Genomic DNA, 22,624 nt, shown 5'->3' with positions numbered 1-22,624 from the left:
ATTATTCATCTTATCTAAAAGGCTCTAGTATTGATGTCACCAAGCCAGTATCAGTGATGGTTTCTAGCAATAAAAATTTAAGTATAGTTGAGTGTAGTGGTACATGCCTCTAATCCCATCATTCAAGAAGACGAGTGGATTTCTGTGAGCTTGAAGTCAGTCAGAAGTACACAGTGAGACCTTGTCTTTAAAAAAGAAAAATGCTGTGGGTAAGTGGAGTTCAGAAAACAATATGGCAAGGTCAAGTCTCTCCCACCTTCCTTGGGATCCAGGGACCAAGCTTACATTGTCTGGAACTAGAGTTAGAGATGGCTGTGAACCAGCCGGGGAGGAGCCCAGGCTCTCGAGAAGGGCATCCAGTGCTCTAACTGCTGAGACATATCTCCAGCCTGGTTACTATACATACGTTTGTTGAAATTGATTACTTTATGTGTAAGAATGTTTCATCTGCCTGTATGTGTATCACATGCATGCTTGGCACCCATAGAGGTCAGAGGAGGGCATCTGATCCCATAGGACGTTATGGATGGTTGTCAGCCACCAGTGTGAATGCTGGGACTTAAACCTGAGTCCTCTGAAAGAGCAGCAAGTGCTATTAAATGGTGAGGCATCTTTCTATCCCCTTTATTTATCTGCCTATGTGAGTGAGTGTGCACAAGTGTGCAAGTGACCACAGAGGTCAGGTGTTACATCCCTGGGAACTGGAGTTACAGTTGTAAGCTTCCATGTGGATGCTGGGAATGGAACCTGTCTTCTGAAGAGCATAGTGCTCTCAAGTACTGAGCCACATTTCCAGGCCCCCTCTTCTCCCATGTGGGTCCCAGGGAGGGAACTCAAGTCCACCCTTTGCAGCAGGTACCTGTACCCCCTGAGCTGCTTTACCAGCTCACAATTCCACAGGGTTGTGTCTATGGGGGTCCTTGTTTGTCCTAGAATTTGGTTTGTAGATCAGGCTGGTCTCAAAGTCAGAGACTTCGAGACCAGTCTCCCAAATCCTGGGATTAAAGGCATCACCACCACTGCCTGGACACAATGCTTTCTGATAGTCAAGTTCAGTGAAACCTAAACTTGACTTTGGTGTTGATATCATTTTCGTATTTAGTCAAAATATTAACAATGTTTTTGGAAATATGTCTCACTATGTAGCACTGGCTGACTTGAATCTCACTGTGTAGACCAGGCTGGGGTCAAACTCAGAGATTTGCCTTTCTCTGCCTCTGGAGTGCCAGGATTAAAGATGTCTGGCACTGTATCCACCTAAAAGCCCAGGCTGGCCTTTAGCTCCTGGTTCTTCGTCCTGTCTCCAGGCAAGAACCTCGAAGTTGCTTCCCAAATGCTGAAACTAAGGGTGTGTGACAATACACCTGGTATTACTCAGACTCTAGGGCCATGGTCAATATATTTGACACCATTTATTTTATTGCTAAAAAATGTATTCTGGAGTGACATTTATTCTTGGCTTTTCCTCAGGGTTCATAGGAGTGTTAGTTGTCATGGAGGGACTACTAGGAAGGTCACAGCAAGTGGCCACGCACGTGCTCGCATACATACACATACACACACTCACACACCACAGCTAGGGACATTAAGATAGTATTTCATTACAATACTTTTGCCTTCAAAGGGTAAAGAACGCTACAGGGCAATCCATTTCTGAGATGGTTAGGCCAGATGGCTCTGGGTGACAGAGAATGCCATTCTTTGAATGGGGGACAGGATGGGGGGAGACTTGCGGACACATTTGTGTATAAGCACATGCACTCCAGCAGTGAGGCTCCCATTAGCCTCTCCAGGAAGGAGATAGGAACCCCTAGACTCCCAGAGTGTGTAAACAGCCCACCCCTAGCGCCCACTCCATTTCTCCAGCTCTCAAGACCCCGGTGGCTTCCAATGTGAAGTCACCAGGGCACAGAAAGTTCCTCCTGATATTCACATGACAGATTCCTTTTCACATGTGGCACTGGAGTCCCCAGCCGGTCCCCGGTACTGTTTCAGGAGGGGGTTCCCTTCCTCTGTGGCGAGGGGCAATGGATTCAGAGACACCTCATTCTTCACCTGGATCAACTCAGGCTCTGAGCTTGGCATCTTGGTACGATCCACGTAACTCTGAAGCAGTCCGGCCCCAAAAGCATCTCCTTCCACATTGAGCACAGTACAGGACCTGTCCCTAAAAGGGGGCACACAGCAATGTGAGATGGAAGGAAGAGGAAACAGGAGGCCAGGGCCCAGGTGGCCTGCCTTCACCCACTAGAAGAGCTGCTTTAGGAGACAGAGTCTCTCTACATAGCTGTCCTGGAACTCAGTACATAAACCAGACTGGCTTCAAACTCAGATTCTCCTGCCTTGGCCTCCCAAGTACTGGAATTAAAGATGTGTAGCATCACACCTGACTTCCTGACTTTTTGTGACAGCGTCTCTCACTGAACTGAACTCAATCATCAATCAGCTAAACTGGCTGGCCAACGAGCTCGGAGATCCATCTGTCAGCCGAGTCTAGATGTCATAGAGGTGTTAGAGATCCAAATCCACGGCCTCATCCTTGTGTAGCAGGCACTTTATTACCTCCCCATTGTACAGATGGGGAAATTGAGGCACAGGAGGATTGAGTCACATAGCTAGGACAGAACTGTGCTTAAGCTGCTCAGCCTAGGCGTCATGATCGCAAGCTGCAACGGCTCACTGCATTCCTCGGGTTCCTTACAAGACTCCACAGACTGACCAGGCACATGACTCACACATGTATCTCTAATGCCATGGAGTCTGAGGCAGAAAGGTTTGAGGCTGACCTGACTACAGGGCAAATGCCAGGACAGTCTGGGTTATATAATGAGATCCAGTGAGTGTCAAACAAAACAAAACATAGAACAGAAGACACACCCTAAAGCAAACAAAAAACCGGTAGAATGGTCAAACGGGTGCTTATTGTCTAAGACTGGAGGCCTAAGATTGATCTCCAGAACCCAAACAAAGGTGGAAAAGAAACCAAACACATCATGAAACATGCCCTGTTCCCTGTCATGAACACACAGATAATACATCACTTAAATTAAAAATAAATAAACAACCAAGCCTGGTTGTATAGGCGTTTAATACAAGTACTGGGTGAGCAGAGGCAAGAGAATCGCTGACTTTGAAGCCAGCCTGGTCTACATAGTAACTTCTGGGCTAGCCAGGGCTTTATAGTGAGACCCTGTTTTTTAGAAAAGAAAAAGAGACGCCCTGAGTTGCTAACTATGTATGGGAGGATTAAGTTCTCATATGCTCCCTCTTGACCTGTCTTGTCTTTCTTACTGTGTGTATAGGAGTCCTCATGCCCTTTCCTGGGAGATTCCTCAGTCCCCCAAACTCCCAAGGGCCCACTCACACTAGCCAGTCCACAGCCAAGATCCAGGAGATGTCCTTGACCGGGAGGCTGACTGCTTCCAGGATGATGGTGAGGGTCAGGACGCCCCCTGCAGGGATACCCGCAGCCCCGACACTGGATGCAGTGGCTGTGACCCTGGAGGAAAGAAGGAAAGAGGTGAGGTAGCAGAATCATTGGGGGGCGGGGAGGGGGGAATCCTGTTGCGGCACCCAGCACTCACAGGATGGTGATGATCTTCACGAAGTCCAGGGACACCCCATTTAGTTGTGCGATGAACACCGCCGCCACACACTGGAACAGCGCCGCCCCGTCCATGTTGACCGTGGCGCCGATGGGCAGGATGAACCGGCTGATGTGCTTGGCCACGCCATTCTTCTCCTCTACACACTTCATCATCAGGGGCAATGTGGCAGAGCTGATGGAGGACATCACACTGAGTGAGCCTGGGCGAGCACTCCAGAACCAGCACTCCTAGACCACAAAGGCTAGGTCCGCTCACCCACCAGCAGCACCGGGCCACGCCAGCTGAGGCAGTCAGGGACACTCAACCCTACCCACACCATCCAGAGTCCCTGCCCACATCTCCTTTTCTCACACCACCCTGAGCTTCTAGCTCTCCAATGTCTTTCCCTTCTCAAAGCAGCAGGCTCGCAGGATCCTGCACAGTACTAGGAGTGTAGTATGCTACGTCTGCAAACACCCACAGAAAGCTGAATGTACTAACAGGAGCTTGTAAATACCTGGGAGGCTGAGGACCACGTTTCTTTGCATGCATGTGGGGTTTTTTGTTGTTTTTTGTTTTCTTAGAGACAAGGTCTCACTATGTAATCAGCTAGGGCTGGCCTAGAACTTGCTACGTAGACTAGGCTGGCTTAAATAGAAATCACACCCACCTATCACTGACTCCCAAGTGCTGGGATTAAAGCACCACCAGGCCCGGCAAGGATTCCAAGATTGAGAGCAGTCTAGGCTAACCCAGTGAGACCTTGTCTCAAAATGAAGAGGGCTGGAATGTAGGTCAGTGGTCAAGCCTGTGGTTAGGACCCACCAATGAGGGCTGATGGGTGTGGCTTCATGGCAGGGCTCATCCTTAGCATGCACAAGGTCATGGTTTCAATCCAAAACACCAACAAAACATAAAAAAAGTAGTCTTAGGTGTTTGCTGCAAGCCTGAGTTCAGCCCCTAGTGTAGAAAAAGAGGACAGCCCCAAGCTGTCCTCAGATGGCTCTCCATGGATGTACAAATACAGACAAGAATAAGTGGTTTTTTCTTTGGTTTTTCTAGACAGGATTTTTCTGTGTAGTCCTGGCTGTTCTAGATCTCACTCTCTAGACTAGACTGGCCTAGAACTCATAGATCTGCCTGCCTCCGTGTCACCACTGCCCAGCTAAAAATAAATGTTAAAAAAAAAAAAAAAAAAAAAAAAAAAAAAAAAAAAAAAAAACAGCCGGGCAGCTGTGGTACCTGCCTTTAATCCCAGCACTCCGGAGGCAAAGGCAAGTGGATCTCTGGGAGTTCAAGGCCAGCTGGGTCTACAGAGTGAATTCCAGGACAGGCAGAGCTGTATAGAGAAACCCTGTCTTGGCAAACAAAAACAAAAACAGCTGGGGAGATGGCTGTAGTTGTACAAACATGAGGACCAGAGTTTAATGCCCCATACCTACCTAAGAGTCAGACATAGCACAATGTCCGTAATCCTTAGCACCCCCACTGAGAGACGGGAGAAAGGGACCCCAGAAACACAGGAAAAACAAAGACAATCTCAAACAGGTAGGAGGTGAGGACACCTGCAGGTATCCTGACTTAAACACACACACACACACACACACACACACTGCACTATGAGCTCACACATGAAGAAAAGAGAAAAACAGAAAGAAAAAAAAAAAGACTAAGTCAGTAGCTGTCTCACTTTTTGCAAGGGCAGTGCAATCCAGGACCCCAGGACACCGATAAAGGGGGCTAGAAAGATGGCTCAGTGGTTAAGAGTGGTGACTGCTCTTCCAGAGGTCCTGAGTTCAATTCCCAGCAACCGCATGGTGGCTCACAACCATCTGTAATGAGATCTGATACCCTCTTCTGGTGTATCTGAAGATAGCGACAGTGTACCCACATACATGAAATAAATAAATAAATCTTAAAAAATAAAATAAAATAAAGACACCTGTGTCCACATCAAATGACTCCAGTCATAATACAGGTCTTCAAACCAATACCCACATCCAGTTCCCTTTGTTACATCTGGTAACAGGGCTCACCTAGAAGAGGTGCCGAAAGCTGTGGCCAGGGGCGTCATGATGCCCCACAGGAATCGATAGGGGTTTTTGCGGGCGAAGAGGAAGTAGATGAGAGGCAGAACCAGGAGCCCGTGGATGGCGTGGCCCAGCAGGCAGCACAGGATGTATTTGCCGAGTCTGATGAAGAGCTGGCGGACGTCTTTCATCTCCGCAATCTTGCTGGCCACCAGGAACAATATGCCAATGGGGGCGTACCTGATCATCACAGGGACAGATTGCTGCTGATGATCATGGGACTGTCACAGCCACGCCCTGTGCCCTGTGCGCAGCACTTCGGCTGACCACACTTCCCAACCTTTCCTAGAAATCTGGACTTACCCAGAGCACTATTCCAAGACTGTCTGCTGAGAGCCTCGGATAATTGTAGTCGCGAAGATTGCACAGGTAGGCCATAAAAGCCTGCGCATGCGCACATGTTCCCATCCCTACCAGAACAGCGACCTCAGATGTAGACTTAATTAGAGAAAGAAGCACCCACCACCGAGTCATTTGCTTTCTGGATTTGTTTGTTAAAGCAGCTGCTGTCACTCTCAGTATTATGTGTGTGTGTGTATGTGTGTATACATATATTATAATATATAGAGTAACAGAAAGATAGCTAGATAGCTAGATAGCTAGATAGATTCAGGTCTGTGGCACTTGAGCCTTTGATCATGGCTGACTGACAGCCCACCATGCACTTAGGAAGTTAAGCTATGAGGACTGAAAGTTCAAGGCCAGGGGCTGAAGAGATGGATGGCTCAGCAGATAAGAGCATTGGCTACTTTTCTACAGGACCTAGGTTCAGTTGGTGGCTCACAACAGCCTGGAACTCCATTTCCAGGGTATCTGATGCACTCTTCTGACATCCACAGGCACTGAATACACATGGTGCACAGACATACATGTAGGCCAAACATATATACTATATCTATATCTATATCTATATCTATATCTATAGATAGATAGATAGATAGATATAATGTTATATATTATATATTATAAATATATATAAATTCAAGGCAATAAAACCCTGTCTTAGAAAGTAAAAAGACAGATATGGCTCAGTGGTAGAGCCCCTGCCTAGAATCCCCCAGTGAGGGGCTGGAGGCGTGGCTCAGTGGTAGAGCCCCTGCCTAGAATCCCCCAGTGAGGGGCTGGGGGCGTGGCTCAGTGGTAGAGCCCTGCCTAGGATCCCCCAGTGAGGGGCTGGGGCGTGGCTCAGTGGTAGAGCCCCTGCCTAGGATTCCCCAGTGAGGGGCTGGGGGCGTGGCTCAGTGGTAGAGCCCCTGCCTAGGATCCCCCAGTGAGGGGCTGGGGGTGTGGCTCAGTGGTAGAGCCCCTGCCTAGGATCCCCCAGTGAGGGGCTGGGGGCGTGGCTCAGTGGTAGAGCCCCTGCCTAGAATCCTCCCCCAGTGAGGGTCTGGGGGCGTGGCTCAGTGGTAGAGCCCTGCCTAGAATCCCCCAGTGAGGGTCTGGGGGCGTGGCTCAGTGGTAGAGCCCTGCCTAGAATCCCCCAGTGAGGGTCTGGGGGCGTGGCTCAGTGGTAGAGCCCCTGCCTAGAATCCCCCAGTGAGGGGCTGGGGGTGTGGCTCAGTGGTAGAGCCCTGCCTAGAATCCCCCAGTGAGGGGCTGGGGGTGTGATGCAATGGTAGCTCAAAGTCCTGACTTTAATCTTCACCACAGAATAAATAAAGAAAACACCAACCAGGCAAGGTAATGCTACTAACCTCAAGGAATTGCCACAGGATGAAGCGAGACACTAGCCGGGAGGCATTTTTACACAGTCCCACTTCTGGTGTAACAACCCTCCCTTGTCCTACCAGCAAGGACTCCCATGATGCACTTGCTGTTAGCCAGGTTTCCCAATACTCTCCTGTCTTGCAGCCACGGCTGGTTGTCTCCTCAGTTCCTAGTCATTTACACAAAAGAAAGGCACCAGTTCCCAGCCACCTGTGCAATAAGGGAGGGCCAATTGGCCAAGTCACTCAGACGTGTCCAGGAATTTTATAAGCACAAATGCTTAAATAAATATTTGCCATTGTTTACTCTGAGCATGGGACAGAGCAGGCACTGGCCTGAGAACGTGAATTAACCCTTTTGTGACCTCTAGAGCAGCTGTCACGGCAGGCACCACTTTCTGCGGAGAAAAACTGATGCATAGGAAGTTAAATCTAACTTAGAGTAGCACACAGAGCTGGGAAAGGGTAGCACTGGGGGTGGGGTGGGGACGGGGAACCAAGCTGTCTTGAAAGCTGTTCTGATCCTTGTGACATCACCTCACCTCTGCAGCACAAGGGCAGGGATGTGGCTCAATGGTAGACCCTAGAACCCCCAATCCAGTGAGGGGCTGGGGGCGTGACTCAGCCAAAGAGTATTTAGCAATTACTTGACTCTGGGCCAGATTGTCAGCACCCCCCGCCCCCCCAGCACTAAATGTGGTGGGTGTTTGTGTTCCTATCACTTGGGTCCAAGAGTAGGGAAATTCTGAGTTTTGGGCAAGTCTAGGCTACATAGTGAAACCCCATTTCCAAAAATCTACAACAAAAAGGCATACCCAGTGAGCATGGCTGGCTTTTGTTTTGGCTTTTTGATGCAGGGTTTCTTTGTGTAGCCCTGGTCTAGCCTTGAACTCACAAAGATCCTCCAGCCTCTGCCTCTCGAATGCTGGCATTAAAGGCATACACCAAAATTTGGCATTTTTGTTTTGTTTTCCTTGAGACAGGGTTTCTCTGTATAGCCCAGGCTGGCCTTAAACTCAGAGATCTGCCTGCTTCTGCCTCCCAAGTGTTGGGATTAAAGGTGTGGTCACCCCTGCTCTGAATTTTTTGTTTTGTTGTTTAGGACAGTGTCTTACATTTTGCCTCACTGTTTGGTACTGGCTATGTAGAACAAACTAACCTTAAACCCACAAAGATTCATCCACTTGCCTCTGTCTCTTGAGTCTTGATAGTAAAGGCACATACCACCACACCTGGCTAGGATTTCCCTATTTCATTCTATGCGTGTGAGGATTTTGGCTACATGGATCATGTGCATATCTGGTTGTCAGTAGAGGGGGTCTGATCCCTGGAACTGGAATTACAAATGAGTACCAGCAGTCACATGGATGTTTGAAATCAAACCTAGGTCCTCTGGAAGAGCACTGAGTGCTGTTAACCCCCAAACCATCTCTCCGGCCACTGGAAAGTTACTTTTTATAAAAGATTCATTTTTATTTTATGTGTTGGGGGTTTTGCTTGTATGGCTGTGTACCACATGAGTGCAGATGCCCATACAGGCCAGAAGGCGGCAACAGAGTCCCTGGAACTGGAGTTAGAAATGCTTGCAAGACACCATGTGCATGCTGGGTATAAGAAGCCAGGGCTCTTTAACCACTGAGGCATCTTTCCAGCCCCAAGAAAGTTCTATATGTTGGAATCTGGGGAGTTAGTTATTGTTGTTGTTATTATTACTCTTTCTTTCCTTCTTTCCTTCTTTCTTTCTTTCTTTTTTTTTCTTTTTTTTTTGGTTTGGTTTTGTGTAAGTAACCATCTTGTCCTTTCTCTCAACTTCTGATCTTTAGATCCAGGACAGGTGGGTGGAGTCGATGTGAGACCAGTGGAAAGCCAGAGGCCCCTGTATGTGGTTTTCGCTTTCATTTCCTGAAGTCATTTATGAAAATCTGCAGGACAGTACTCACACCAGAGGCTGCTCAATAGTTAGAACCAGGCACAGGGAGGGATAGACCAGAGGGCGCTCACAGTGCTTGTGAGGCAAGCACTCTCTGGCTGAGTGATACCCTGGCCCCAAATACACCTCTTTCCTGTGCTTCTGTGGTTCACCTATACTCTGTGGTAACAGGGTAAGGCAAATGTATCAGTACTAACACCACGAACTACAGGATGGTCACTGTTTACAAATGGGGAAGCTGAGGCACAGAGAAGGCAAGTCACTCACACAAAGTCACACAGCCTGGGAATGGTGGACACAAGATCTGAATGCAGACCCCCCTCAGGCTCTAGGAAGCACACTGGGAGGCTCCCCTCCCCCACAATCACACAACAGACATGCCCACGTCTTGTCCCCAACACCTACCACATAATCCAGGAGACGAGGACCATGGTGGCATCATTGAAGGAGTTGAAGAAACGAATGAGCAGCTCACCCTCGGGCCCCAGCTTCCTGAGAGCCACACCAAAGACGATAGCGAACATCACCAGGCCCAGGATGTTCATCCCCTCCACCTCGCGGCCAAACTTCAGTAAAGAACAGAGCAGGGTGTTGGGAGAGAGCATCAATCCATCTGCACAGTCGGTGAGCACCGAATACTGACAAGCGGGCCTGGAACTAACCAGTCCTGGTCATTTGTTTATTTATTTTTGTCAGCTTTACACAAGCTAAGTTCTTCTTGGAAGAAGGAACAACCTCAACTGGGGGAAAAAACCTCTCTCTGATTGGCCTGTAGACAAGTGTGGTGGGGGTGGGGGTGGAGGGAGGATTATGGGGATAGGAACCCTACAGGAAGACCAGAGTCCACTAACCTGGACCTTTGGGGCTCTCAGAAACTGAACCACCAACCAAAGAGCATGCAAAAAGGTCTAGCCTAGGCCTCCTTGAGACCAGGCTGGCCTCGAATTAGGAGATCTGGCTGCTTCTGCCTCCTGGGTGACTACCATCCTTTTTTTTTATTTATTTATTTTCATTTCTTTATTTATTTACTTTACATCTCGATTGCTGCCCCTCTCCCAGCCACCCTCTTCCACAATTCTTCCTAGTTCCAGGACAGCCGGGGCTACACAAAGGAAAGCCTGTCTTAAAAAAACAAAAAATATGTAGATGTGCAGCTCAGTTGTCATGTGGGTTCCAAACGACTAGAGCAGGAGCTGTCCTGTCCCTAAACCTGTTGACTGTCTGTGGGATATGTTCTTCTAGCTGGGCCGCCTTGTCTGAAGATTTGTACCAGGGTTGGGGGGATACCCAGGGGGTGCCTCCACCCTCTCAGAGAAGGGAAGGAGGTCGGGGGGGGGGGGGGGGGAAGGATTGTGGGAGGAGGTGACTGGGAGGGGGCGGCAATCAGGCTGTAAAGTGAATAAATAATAAAGAAATAAAAAAGAATGAAAAAATTGATGTGGGAGCCAGGCATGGTGGGGCACACATTTAACCCCATCACTCGGGAGGCAGAGGCAGGCAGATCTCGGAATTTGTGGCCAGAGCAAGTTCCAGGACAGCCAGGGCTACACAGAGAAACCCCGCCTTAAAAAAAAAAAAAAAAAAAAAACCTGATGTGGGAGGGTGCAGCCCACTTCAGTCAGAGCACCGCCCAGGTCAGAAAGCTCGCTGAGCAAACCAGTAAGTAGCATTCCCCCTGGGCCGCCGCCTCAGTTCCTGCCTCCAGGTCCCTGCCCTGGCGTCTCTTCTTGCAGATGGACTGTGTACAGTGCTAAAGTGAAACAAACCCTTTCCTTCCCAAGTTGCTTTTTGGCCATGATGTTTCTCCCAGCAATAAAAAGCAAAATTAGGAGGGTACCCAAGCAAGGAAGCCCTGAGAGGAGGTGTCAGCTCGGAGAAGATGGGGCTGGAACGGAACATGGATCCCAGCATCCATGTCACCTACAAACACCCACAAACGCCTACAAACACCTCTAACTTCAGCTCCAAGGGTCAACCCCTTTTGGCCTCTGTGCACAAAAGCAACACACATCAGTCTTTTTTTTTTTTTTTTTTTTTTTTTTTTAAGGGGGTGGAGGGTATGGACATAGCTCAGCAGGTAGTTGCTACCAAGGCTGATCACATGGTGGACGGAGAAAACTGACGGCCACAAGTTGTCCTCTGATGTCTACATGTGCACACGCTCAGGAGCACACACATTTACACAAGGTCCTAGAGAGCAGTGCCCAGAAATGAGTAGAAACTCAGCATTCAGACAATGAGAAGAAACCTAACCTGCCTCACAGGAAATGAACGAGGCGCACGGGGTACAAGATGAGGCTGAGGGGGTGGGAAGTAAGCACCTTATCCACAGGGACTCTAGAGAGAGGGGGACATGGCACTGGGGACTCTGGGCAATGGACAGGATCAGATCGCCACTGTGGACAGACTTAACCACTGAACCATCTCTGGATCCTGCCCTTACACTATACGTTTTTTGGGGGGAAACATGAACAGCAAAGGGTGGGAGGCAAACTGAAAAGCCACAAAGGGCCAGTGGTGTGGAGCTTCCTAAGCCCCCTTGTCTTGCTCACCTGGATCATGGTTACATTCTCTCTCTGTCCTGTACAGGAGCAGGTTTCCTGCAGACAGGATTGGAAGGATTAGTGTCAACTGTCATCATGGCTTCCCCCTACCATGCTAGAAACAGCAATGCCCAAAACCTGCTCCACTCTGGCCCCGCCTAACCCCTCCATCCCCAACTTTTAAGATAGTCTCTTGTAGCCCAGGCTAGCCTAGAACTCCCTATGTAGCCAAAGATGACACCGAGCTCCTGAAATATCTATATTCCTACTTATTACTGGAATCACAGCCCGCATGGCTGGTTTACATGGTGCTGGGGATGGAACCCAGGGCTTTGAGCCAGAGAGGCTAGCTCTCTATCCACTGAGCCACACAAAGATTGCATACTAATCCCAAATTTAAATCTAAATCCACACTAACCTTTTGGAAGATTCAAAAAACAATGAGGGGAAGGGGTGGGCAAAACTGAAAACCTACTGTAGTATTCCCGATGCATTTTTGGCTTGGTACATACGAGGTAGAGAACTGCAAATGGGGTGGGAAAAATAAATCAGTGTAAATTGTCACCACACTGAGAACAAAGCCCCAAGAATCCCCCTCCCGCCCCCCCCCCCCCCGTCCTTTCCCTTTTTAAAGACTCGGTGTCTTGTAGCCCAGGCTGACTTCTAGCTCCCTATGTAGTCAAGGGTAACCTTGAACTCCTGGTCCTTCCTCATCCACTTCCCAAGGAGATACTGTCTCCTTGTGTAGCCTGAACTCTCTGCTCAACCTCAGCCTTTCTGAGCTAGGAGGCTAGAGGCTCCACCAAGCCTCTCCCAGACTCTCATTTCTTTCTTTTTAAAATTTAACTTTGTCGGGGAGGAGGGAGTGGCGTGTGCACACACTCACTCATGCACGTGTGCACATGCACCCCTGAATGTTGGAAGTCGGAGGACAACTATGTGTTCTGAGAATCGGATTGAGGTTGTTGGCTCACACAGCGCATGGCTACCTGTTGTCTGGCCAGCCCCCCAGAATCTCATTTCTTAGTGAGAAAGTCATGGGTGAGTCTCAGTGGCAAACCCAGAACTCTCTTGGCAAGCTCCTACATGCATTTTTCCTTTTCTTGTCCATCGCCACCCCCCAAGCCCCAGGCACACCCCAGAGGACTCACAGAGCGGAAGGCAGCAGACACCAGATTGGAGGGGAAAATATTCCTGCAGAAATAGAAACTGGTGTTAGCTACTGTCATGGGAGGGTAGAGAGGAGGCAGACAGGCAGAGAGGGACAGGGCTGGCCTCCTGGAGGCTGGTGAAGGAATCTCTCTTGGTTGCTTAAGAAAGGGGCTCATGAAGTACTAGAATTACAGTCACATTCTTCACACACGCACAACCCCACCTTACATATAATGGTTTTTTTGATAGTCTCACTATGTAGCCCTGGCTGGCCTTGAACTCACAGAGTTCCACCTGCCTCTGCCATTGTGCTGGGATTAAAGGCAAGCACCACCTTGCCTGGCCATAAACATTTAATTACTAGGGGCGGGGAGAGTATGTGTGCAGGAGTCTGTTTTCTTCATCTATTGTGTGGTTTCCAGAGAGCAACCTCAGGTCATCAGGCCTGGCAAAAAAAAAGTGCCTTAACCCCAGAGCCCTGACCCCCACCAATTTTTTATTTATTTATTTATTTATTTTTTTGCCATAATAGAGGTAGACTGCAAGGACCTTCCTTGCCCACTCTATTACTGAACTACATCCTCAGAGCTATTTTTTTATATATATGTTTTTTTGAGACAGGGGTCTTACTAAGTTACCCAGACTAGCCTTAAACTGTGTAAGCCCAGGCTTGCCTCAGACTTGTGAATCTAGGGTAGCTGGAGGTACAGACAGTCTAACACCAGCAGGCCAGCACACCTTTTCCAGGATGTGGGAGGTTCAATTGCCCTCTTCTGGCCCCAGGAAGTTGGTGTTTCAGAACCAAGGGATTGTGGGTTAGGGAAAAGAAAAAGAAAAAAAGAAACTAGGCTTTTGAGAGGCAGGCAAGGGCAGGGTCACACCAGGCCCCAGCTCCACCCCCAGCAACCATTTAATACCTTGGGCCTTGCATCAGCTACTTCCTGGAGGGCTAAGGACAGGGTGATCCCTAAGGAGCAGGCTGGTGGGTCGGAGTGCATGGGGGAGGACCTGGCCATAATGGATCCTGGCTTGAAAGGCTAAGCCACAAGGGACGGGACTGCTGTTCCGGTCATGAATATGCATCTGTCCTTGCATGGCCACTTGTGCGTGGCGTGTGTCTGGCATATACCAGGTGGCACAGCTGCTGTTTTACATAGCCAACTCCTTTTTAACTGAAGGGGACTCCAGCCAGGTGTGTTGGTGCAGGCATGGGGACAGTTGCAAGGACAGGGTGATGCAGTATGACCCTGTCTAAAAACCCAGAGATAAGTAAAGGGAAACTGAAGCACAGAAAGGCAAGAAACTTTCTGAAAGTGAGTTTGTCCTTGTTCTTGGGGGTAGGGAGGTCCTTGTATGGCCCAGAATGGCTTAGAACTCTTCATCTTGCTTCCACCTTACCATGCCGGGGCTTGGTGGTGTGGGCAGTCATGTCTGACCTGTACTACTGACCCTCTTGAACTTGGGCTCAAGCATTCACATGGCCGGGGCAGGACTGAAAGAGGCACTGGGGGGAGGGGGGGCAAGAGGCAGGTGCATCTCTATGAGTCCCAGGAACAGAGAAATCCTATCTCTCCCTCCTAAACACACACAAACACATACACACACACACACACACACACACAGGTCCAGCTAAGTGTGCTAGTGCAGGAGACTTGGGGGTCAGGGTAGCTAGATAAAGATTCCCAGCATACATATGGCAGGTTACAGCCATCTCTAACTTCAGTCCCAGGGAATCTTTCGGCATCTGCAGGCATCAGGCACACATGTAGTGAACACACATACATGCAGGCAAGACACTCACACACATAAATAAAAATGTAATGAGTACCTAGTCCCTCGTGAGTACCTCACAGCTAGTTTAAGCCCACTCGGGCTTCTGAGTGCCCATGTTTACCTGCCTGAAAGCCGAGTGTGAAGTATTCTGGCTAAGAGAGTGATCAGTAAGCCAAGTGTGAGTTCCAGCTGTTTTGAGCTTGTGTGGGAGGAAAAGCCTCTGCTCGTAAGCAGCCTGAAGGTGGGTGTGCCTACTTGCAGCCCAGGGCAGGGCCCAAGATCCAGCTAATCTCTACCAGCCAGAAGGTATCCTCAATATGGACACCAAGTGCTCAGTCCTCCATGTCATCCCATACTATGGCCCAGAAGCAGAGGATGCCCCGTTTTCTGACTCACTGTTTCCACATCTCCCCCCCCGCCCCCCCCCCCCCCCCCCCCGCGCGCGCCGGTTTTGCTTCCTTCCAGGAAGTCCACAATCTGAAGATACTGAATCAGAGATCCACATGGCAGGGCCACGTGGACCCGGAGTGAGTCCTCCAAAGTGGGGTGGGCACAAGAAGAATAAATTCCGCTTTGGGGGAGGCACGGAAGGGGAGCATACAAGAGGAAATGAGACGGTAGGGCAGGGAGGGAGCAGGCGGCGCGGGAAGGCTGGCTGGCTGCCTGGCTCAGGTGAACTAAGTAGAGTTAGAGAGAGTGAACAAGCTGTGTCTCAAAAAAGAAGAAGAAGCTGTGTCCCGGTGACTACGAGGACACTCCCATCACTGGGCAGTCCCTCACATCACCACTGGGCTGCCAGCGGCCGATAGGAGTAAAAAGGTCCCAGAACCTGGGTCCAGGAATCCTTATCCAGGAGGCTCATCTCTGCTCGCTTTGCGGCCCACAGAATCCCTCCCAGTAGTTGTTTGTTGTTGTTCTTTATACCTTTTATTTTAGGGGGAAGGGGCGGGGCGGGGGTGTGGCTCTTCTTAAGACAGACCTTGTATCTCTTATAACACTTCGCTGGCAAGGCGAGGAAGGAGGCTGACGCAAGGAGAGCAGTCTGAGCTACTTGTAGCAGACTTGTTTTCAGTAAGCAAACGATGCTCCTTCATCCCAGCCACCACTTGGGTGACGGAGATAGGGAGATCAGGAGTTCAAGGCCATGGTTGGCTGTACGAAACCCTGCACTCTGTCTCCAAAAAGCATAACAGGACTAAGAAGGTTTACTATTTTTCCTTCCTCTTAAAAGCCCTCCCATGTCTAGGCCTGCCCACAAATTTAGAGAACTTCCGTAAAAGTTCACCCTTCCAAGATGTTAGCGGTCCTTCACCATTACCTTGTTTCCCTAAACTCTAGAAGGCATGTCTCATTCTGGAGTACCCAAGCCTGGTCACTAGTGGCAGCACACACGTGTAATCCTTGCACTCCAGAGGGGTAAAGCAGAAAGCTGCACACTTGAACTGGCCCCTTCCCACCCCGCTGCCTGGCGGAAACTCACCTCACAAGATCCAGAAAGGAATCCAGCACCTCTTTGGTGGGTGCATTGTGGCCACAGGTATCTACAACAGAGTCGTTCCCGGCAGTAAAGGCGGCGCCCGGCTTCAGCGCCAGGGCCAAGCCCACGCCGAGCGCCGACGCGAGCAGTGTGGTGACCAGGAAAAAGAGCAGCGCCCAGGCGCCCACACGGCCGAGCGCGCTAGGGTCCAGACTGGCTGCACCTCCGATCAGGCTGCACACCACGAGCGGCAGGATGATCATCTTCAGCAGACGTAGCAGCAGCTCTCCCGGGAAGGCGAAAGCCGTCAGGCGCGCGGGGCCCAGCGCGTCAGCACCGCCCGCCGCTGAGACCCCCACCCCTAGCACCACGCCAACCACCACCGCTGCCACCGTGAGCAGCACCAGCAGGTTGGCGCGAAGGCAGCGGCGCACCTGGTCCTGGGAACTGCAGCAACCACCTGCTTTCGCACCCGGGTCCTCTCTGGATCCCAGCGTGGGGCCACCGTTCGCGGTGGAATCCACTGCCACCACCCCTTTGGGGTCAGCCTTAGGAGGATCCACTGCCATACTGAGCCGCAACAAGGGGGTTCCTAAGGCACCCGGAGACTGGGTGTGACGTCCTTAAGACGGAGAGTGGAGGCTGAAACTTTGCAGCGGTCCTCGAAGTTGTGCGTCCACTGGATCTCGGAGACTAGAGGGTCCTAAGCTCCCTGGGCTGTGCGCAGAGATCCCTTTATTTTTCCCGGTGATGTCGAATCCCCGAAAACTGGGAGTTGAGAGAGCCTGAGTAGCTTTTCTTTTTTGTTGGAGTGGAGAACGTTCTTCAGACCAGGACGCTTAGGGGTCTTTGACTCCCTCAAGGACTAAGGTCGCTCAGGTAGCCGAGGTCTTCAAGAAGCTCAACCCAGGAGACCCGTTATCCCGGGTCTCGAATTTCGGACTCTTGGGTACTGGAGTCCTAGAAGGACTGAGCGTTTCGGGCTCTGGAGAGAAAAATCAGATTTCCAGATGCAAATAGGAAGCAGCCGGGGGATATGGAAAGTGGCGCCAACAGGGAAGGAGACACCCAGGCTGTGCCGCGTGGCTCTAAGGCTGCTGGACGGAAACGACCAGGATTAAAAGAGGAGGGCGGGACTTGAAAAGGCGGAGGCCGGCCCGCAAGCGCTGATTGGTTATGGAACATTCGGCGCCAGGTGGCCAGCGAAGGGCGGAGCCAAGATCATAGAGGGCAACCAAGACTGAATAACAATGTATAGTCAGGGGCGGGGCCGGGAAGGGGGCAGGGCCAGAGAGGGTGCAAAGGCTCCAAAAGGGGCGGGGCGTTGGGAAACTATCCAACCCACTTGGGAAACTACCCATAAGAACCTAACCCCCACTTCCCCCAGCCCCCCCACCCCGTCAAAAGAATCTAATTGTGGGAAATATCTAATAATCCACAGCAGGACCCCTAGAAAGGGCAGGCAGATGAGTGGTGCACACCTTTAATCCCTGCTCTCAGGACGCAGAGGCAGGCAGAATTCGGTGAGTTCAAGAAAAAGAAACAGTCTGTAGAAACATTTTTTGAGACAGGGTCTTTCACAGAATCTGAGCTCATTAATTTTGGCTAGTCTTGGGGCCAGCAAGTTCATAAGGTCCTCGTGTCTTATCTGTGTCCGCCAGCAGCAGAGTTAGTTATAATCATTCACTGCCATGTCAAGCTTTTACATGAATGTGGGGGATTCGAACTCAGGTTCTCATGCTTGAGCAGCAAACCAGTCTCTTTCCTCAGTCACAGAATGGGTGCTCCCCACAGGAGCATGGCACATGCAAAACACACACACACACACACACACACACACACACACACACACACACTAAACAAATATATAAATAAATGTAGCAAAAAATTTTTTTAAATGGCCAATTCACCACAAACTCCATTCCTTGTCTAGACACTGTTACCCTCGAAGGGTAAGAATAACAGAGTTAGAGAGAAGGAGGAGGAAAGAGGCCTCCTGAACCCAGAATCTTTGGGACGTTTAAGGTGAGTCTGGGCCAGGAAAATGAGGTTGAAGTTTGTGGATCAGGATTGGCTGGAAGTGTTCTGCCCTGCTGACTGCCCCTAGTAAGAGAAATACTCAAACTGGTTTCAGCCAGCTCTCTTCCCACTGGCCCAACCTCCTACCCGGATTCCTTCCGATTTCATCAGTGGGAGAAAGGCTTGGGGCTTCCCAAAGGGTGAAGCGGGGCAGTGAGAGATTGGGCTGAGACAAGAGGAGAGCCAAGAGTCCCTTCCTGGGCTCTGGTGACCACCTGGGAAATGCTCTGAAGAATGTCTCTTTTGGAAAGTCTGGTGCATACTCGTAGGTGGAGCAGAGGAAACTACAGGGCTTGGTCTGTTCTACCAGCCTTTGGGGAGGACCTCACCTGCAGCTCTCAGATCTGCAATCCTAACTTTGGAAGGATTCCAAGGTCATGACCAGCCTGGGCCACAGAAAACGGCAATATCGGTAGTAAAGACAAGCATGAGGTTGGAGGGAAAGGCTAGCCTGAGAGAGGTCAGAGGGGGGTTGTTGGAGGAGCAAGCAGGATTTCTCTGTGTGGCTCTGGCTGTCCTAGAACTCGCTCTGTAGACCAGAACTCCAAGATCCACCTGCCTCTTCCTCCCTGTGGGTATTAAAAGCATGTACCACCATCACCACCACCCGGCTCCATAATAGCTTTTGAAGGATAGTGTAATCTACTGAAGTCCCAGCACTCACAAGGCTGAGGCAGAATTGTTGTAATGCAAAAGAAGCTACCCTGGGGTACCTGGAGTGAGTGGCAGGCCAATCTGGGCCACACCGTGACACCCTGTCTCAAACCAAAAAAGTATATGGAGGATGTATGTAGGTTTTATGAGAATGTTACATCATCTTTTCATCATTAAAAAGGCTTTTTAAATAACATTTCTTTATTTACTGTGTGCGTGTGCATGCTCACGAGTGTGTTGAAACCAGAGCACAAGTTGCATTTTTAGTGGGCTCTCTCCTACCATGTAGGTCCTGGGAATAGAACTCAGGTCTTCAGGCAAGGCAGCAGGGACCTTTATTCACTGAGCCTTCTCTGCCATCCTGTTTATGTACTGTCTTCTGGCAGCCATGTTTTCCTGGCTTGGTAAGAAAAGCAGCCCTCGTCCACACATAATTCTATTGTGTATTTGTTTCAGTTCCCACCGTTCATTAGGTTGAACCCAAGTCCACCCACCCGACTGTACACACTTCAGCTGCCAAAGACACTGGAGCTAGGAGTTAACAACATACAGGATCCTCCCGTTTCCTGCTTGCCTTTCAAACCTGCCTATTCACTAGAAGGTGATTCTGGGAGACAGCAAGCTCCCCCCACCACACCCCCCAGTAGCCACAGGGTTCCTGCAGAACTCTTAGGTGAGTTTGCATACCGACAAAACGTTCGAATTCTGCAACCATGGAGAATAGCCGAGGAATGAGAAGTGAGGCTGGAATGTGGAATCCATTCCATTTCTACCGATATTGAGCCATTTTGCCAATTTTGAACCGCTTAAGAATATAACTACACATACTGTAAAAAAAAAAAAAAAGTTTTCTTCTCTCAAGGAAGGGAGGGGGGGAGGAGGAGGAAGGAAAGAAGCAAAGGAGAGAAACAGGACAGATCTATCAGACTCTGGACAAGTTATACAACCAAGCAATAAACCTTTGCTTCTGTGTTTTATTTTGTTTTATTTTATTATTTTACATGTATGGGTGTTTCACCGGCATCTGCGTATGTGCACCATATACTTGCCTGACGTCCCTAGAGGCTGAAAGAGAGCATTGGATCTGAAGTCACAGATGGTTGTGAGCTGCCATGTGGGTGCTGTAAAGTGAAACAGGGTCCTTTGGAAGAGCAGCCATCTCCCCAGCCTTGAAACCCTGTCTTTGTAACCCAGCAGGAAGTCAGGCCCCTTTGTGATTGCTGTGGAACTTGATCCGTACCCACTGAAGCAGCCTGACGGGGAGGGATGTAACCACACGGGCTTCCCCTAATTTCACAAAATGACAACTCTGAGACTGAATTATTATGAATAGTTGCCTAGGCCAAAAGTTTTGGCTTGTTCCCGCTAGCCCCTAACTCAGTTATCATGTTTATCTTCTTCTAAGTGCTGCCCTAAGATTACTTATCTCTTCTCAGGCTCATGTGACCCTCTTCCTCAGAGTTTGGGGTGAATCTTTAATGCCTGACTCCATCCCAGAAATCCTCTCTTGGTACAGAACTTCCACCTCCCCATTTCTTGCCTGAGCTAACAGGCCAACCACATTTTATTGACAGGTGATGCTTCCATTCATTGCATAAGAGATTCTCTTTTTAAATACATTTGCATGAGTACACGTGTGCGTGCGTGTGTGTGTGTGTGTGTGTGTGTGTGTGTACCTGTGTGTACACACACATGTATGTGTTCACACTGTATAGAGAGGACAGAGGACAACTTGAAGGAGTCATTTCTGTCCTTTACCACATGAGTCCTGGGGATCAGGCTTGGTGACAAGTGCCTTTGCCACTGAATTCTCTCACTGGTCCTTTTTTTCTTCCTCACTCACTCTTTTTAAAACCTAAACAAACAAAAACCCTGGGGTCTTTCTATGTAGCCCTAGCTGGCCTTGAACTTACTATTCTCCTGCTTGTGCCTCCTGAGATTTTGGGAGTGTACCACCAAGCCTGCTTGCAGCCCAGCTCTAAGGTTCGGCTGTGGACATGTCTGAGATGTGGTTAACAATGGCCTCCTGACTCCAGCCTGTATGACCCAAGCCAAAAGTCTGGACACATGTATTTTCATTCTATTAGAGTTATAAACTAGTTATTTCTATAAACACTTGGGAGGCTGAGGTGGGAGGACAGACAGAATCTAGCCTGGGCTACACAGTGAGCTATAATCAAGCACTTGGCAGACTGAGGAGAATGGACAGAGTCTAGCCTGGGCCTACACAGTAAGCTGTACTTAAGCACTTGGGAGGCTGAGGTGGGAGGACTGACAGAGTCTAGCCTGGGCTATACAGTGAGCCTTTTTTTTTTTTTTTTTTTTTTTAAATAAAAAATAGGGCCAATAAATACAGCTCAGTGACAGAATGGATGCTTAACATGTGCAAGGCCCTGCTATCTATATCATCCTTGGTACCAACTAAATAAACAGCTAACAAAGAACCAAAATAAATAAAGAAAGAGGCTACTGTTTTAGACTAGGCTGTTGCTCTGGGCCCCAAAGACCCAAGAATAGAAATGCAGTAACAGGCTAAAGAGATGGCTCAGTGGGTAAAATGTCTGCTGCTCATTTGCATGAGGACTGAGTTCAATTCCAAGCACCCAAATGAAAATGTGCAGAGCAAGACTGGAGAGATGGCGCAGCAGTTAAGAGCATTGGCTGCTCTTCCAGAGGTCCTAAGTCCTATTCCCAGCACCCAGATGTCAGCTCACAAGTGTCTGTAACTTCAGTTCCAAGGGATCCATCTCTTTCATGCAGGTAAAACATACATGCACACAAACTAAAAACAAATAAATTGCCGAGCGGTGGTGGCACACGCCTTTAATCCCAGCACTTGGGAGGCAGAGGCAGGCGGATTTCTGAGTTCGAGGCCAGCCTGGTCTACAGAGTGAGTTCCAGGACAGCCAGGGCCACACAGAGGAACCCTGTCTAGAAAAAACAAAAAATAAAAAAATAAAAAAAAATAAAAAAATAAAAATAAAAAAGAAAGAAAAAAAATTATGGGACTGGTAGTATCCACCTATAATCTCTCTACTGGGAAGGCAGAAAGCCCTTCCTGGGCCAGGTCAGTGGCTTTCGGACCAATGACAGACCCTATCCCAAAACCCAAGACAGTGGTTCCTGTGGAACAACACACAAGGTGGACCCCTGTCCTCCACACTCACACACTTGCACAGGCATGCACAGAGAGCATCTGGCAGACCACACCCCTGGCCTGCCCCCTCACCTGGTCACACCACTCTCTGCCGCTTCATTATCTTCATATTCCACTCAGTGATCCCGAGTCTCCCAGCGCCTAGCCTACAGCCCTCCAGCAACCTGGACTCCCCCATTCCTACATTACTCACCCTGGTTGCCCCTTTTAGAGGCTGCACCTGCCCCTTTACAGGTCTGAGGGTAGGGGCTCTTTCTGCCTCCTCTGTGTCCCTGACATGGGCCAACAACTGGATAGCTACACAGCAGGGACTCCTGGGATATGTGATTTAGCAGTAAGGAAGACAGGTGTGGTAGTTCAGAATTGTAATCCCAGGACTCTGGAGGCTAAGACAGGAGGATTACTATAAATTCAAGTCCAAGCTAGGTTGCACTTTTTTTTTTTTTTTTTTTTTTGCTTCTACATTTGGTGGTGAC

The 22,624-nt window shown here is 49.5% G+C and overlaps 1 protein-coding gene across 1 annotated transcript; it reads right to left on the bottom strand.

The window, feature by feature from the left end:
- Positions 1-1,397: 1,397 nt before the first annotated feature.
- Slc1a5 (solute carrier family 1 member 5) lies at positions 1,398-17,434 on the bottom strand. Its single transcript, XM_076927361.1, has 9 exons — positions 16,262-17,434; positions 13,008-13,050; positions 12,332-12,379; positions 11,866-11,913; positions 9,719-9,879; positions 5,624-5,857; positions 3,585-3,779; positions 3,365-3,499; positions 1,398-2,167 (listed from the first exon to the last, which is right to left on the bottom strand). Exons 1-9 carry the CDS (start codon positions 16,825-16,827, stop codon positions 1,930-1,932), a joined length of 1,668 nt encoding a protein of 555 aa, XP_076783476.1. The 5' UTR covers positions 16,828-17,434; the 3' UTR covers positions 1,398-1,929.
- Positions 17,435-22,624: the final 5,190 nt, after the last annotated feature.

This window comes from Arvicanthis niloticus, chromosome 29 (genome assembly GCF_011762505.2).
Source record: "Arvicanthis niloticus isolate mArvNil1 chromosome 29, mArvNil1.pat.X, whole genome shotgun sequence".
NCBI lineage: Eukaryota > Metazoa > Chordata > Mammalia > Rodentia > Muridae > Arvicanthis > Arvicanthis niloticus.
This window is presented reverse-complemented; position numbering and strand designations above follow the sequence as displayed.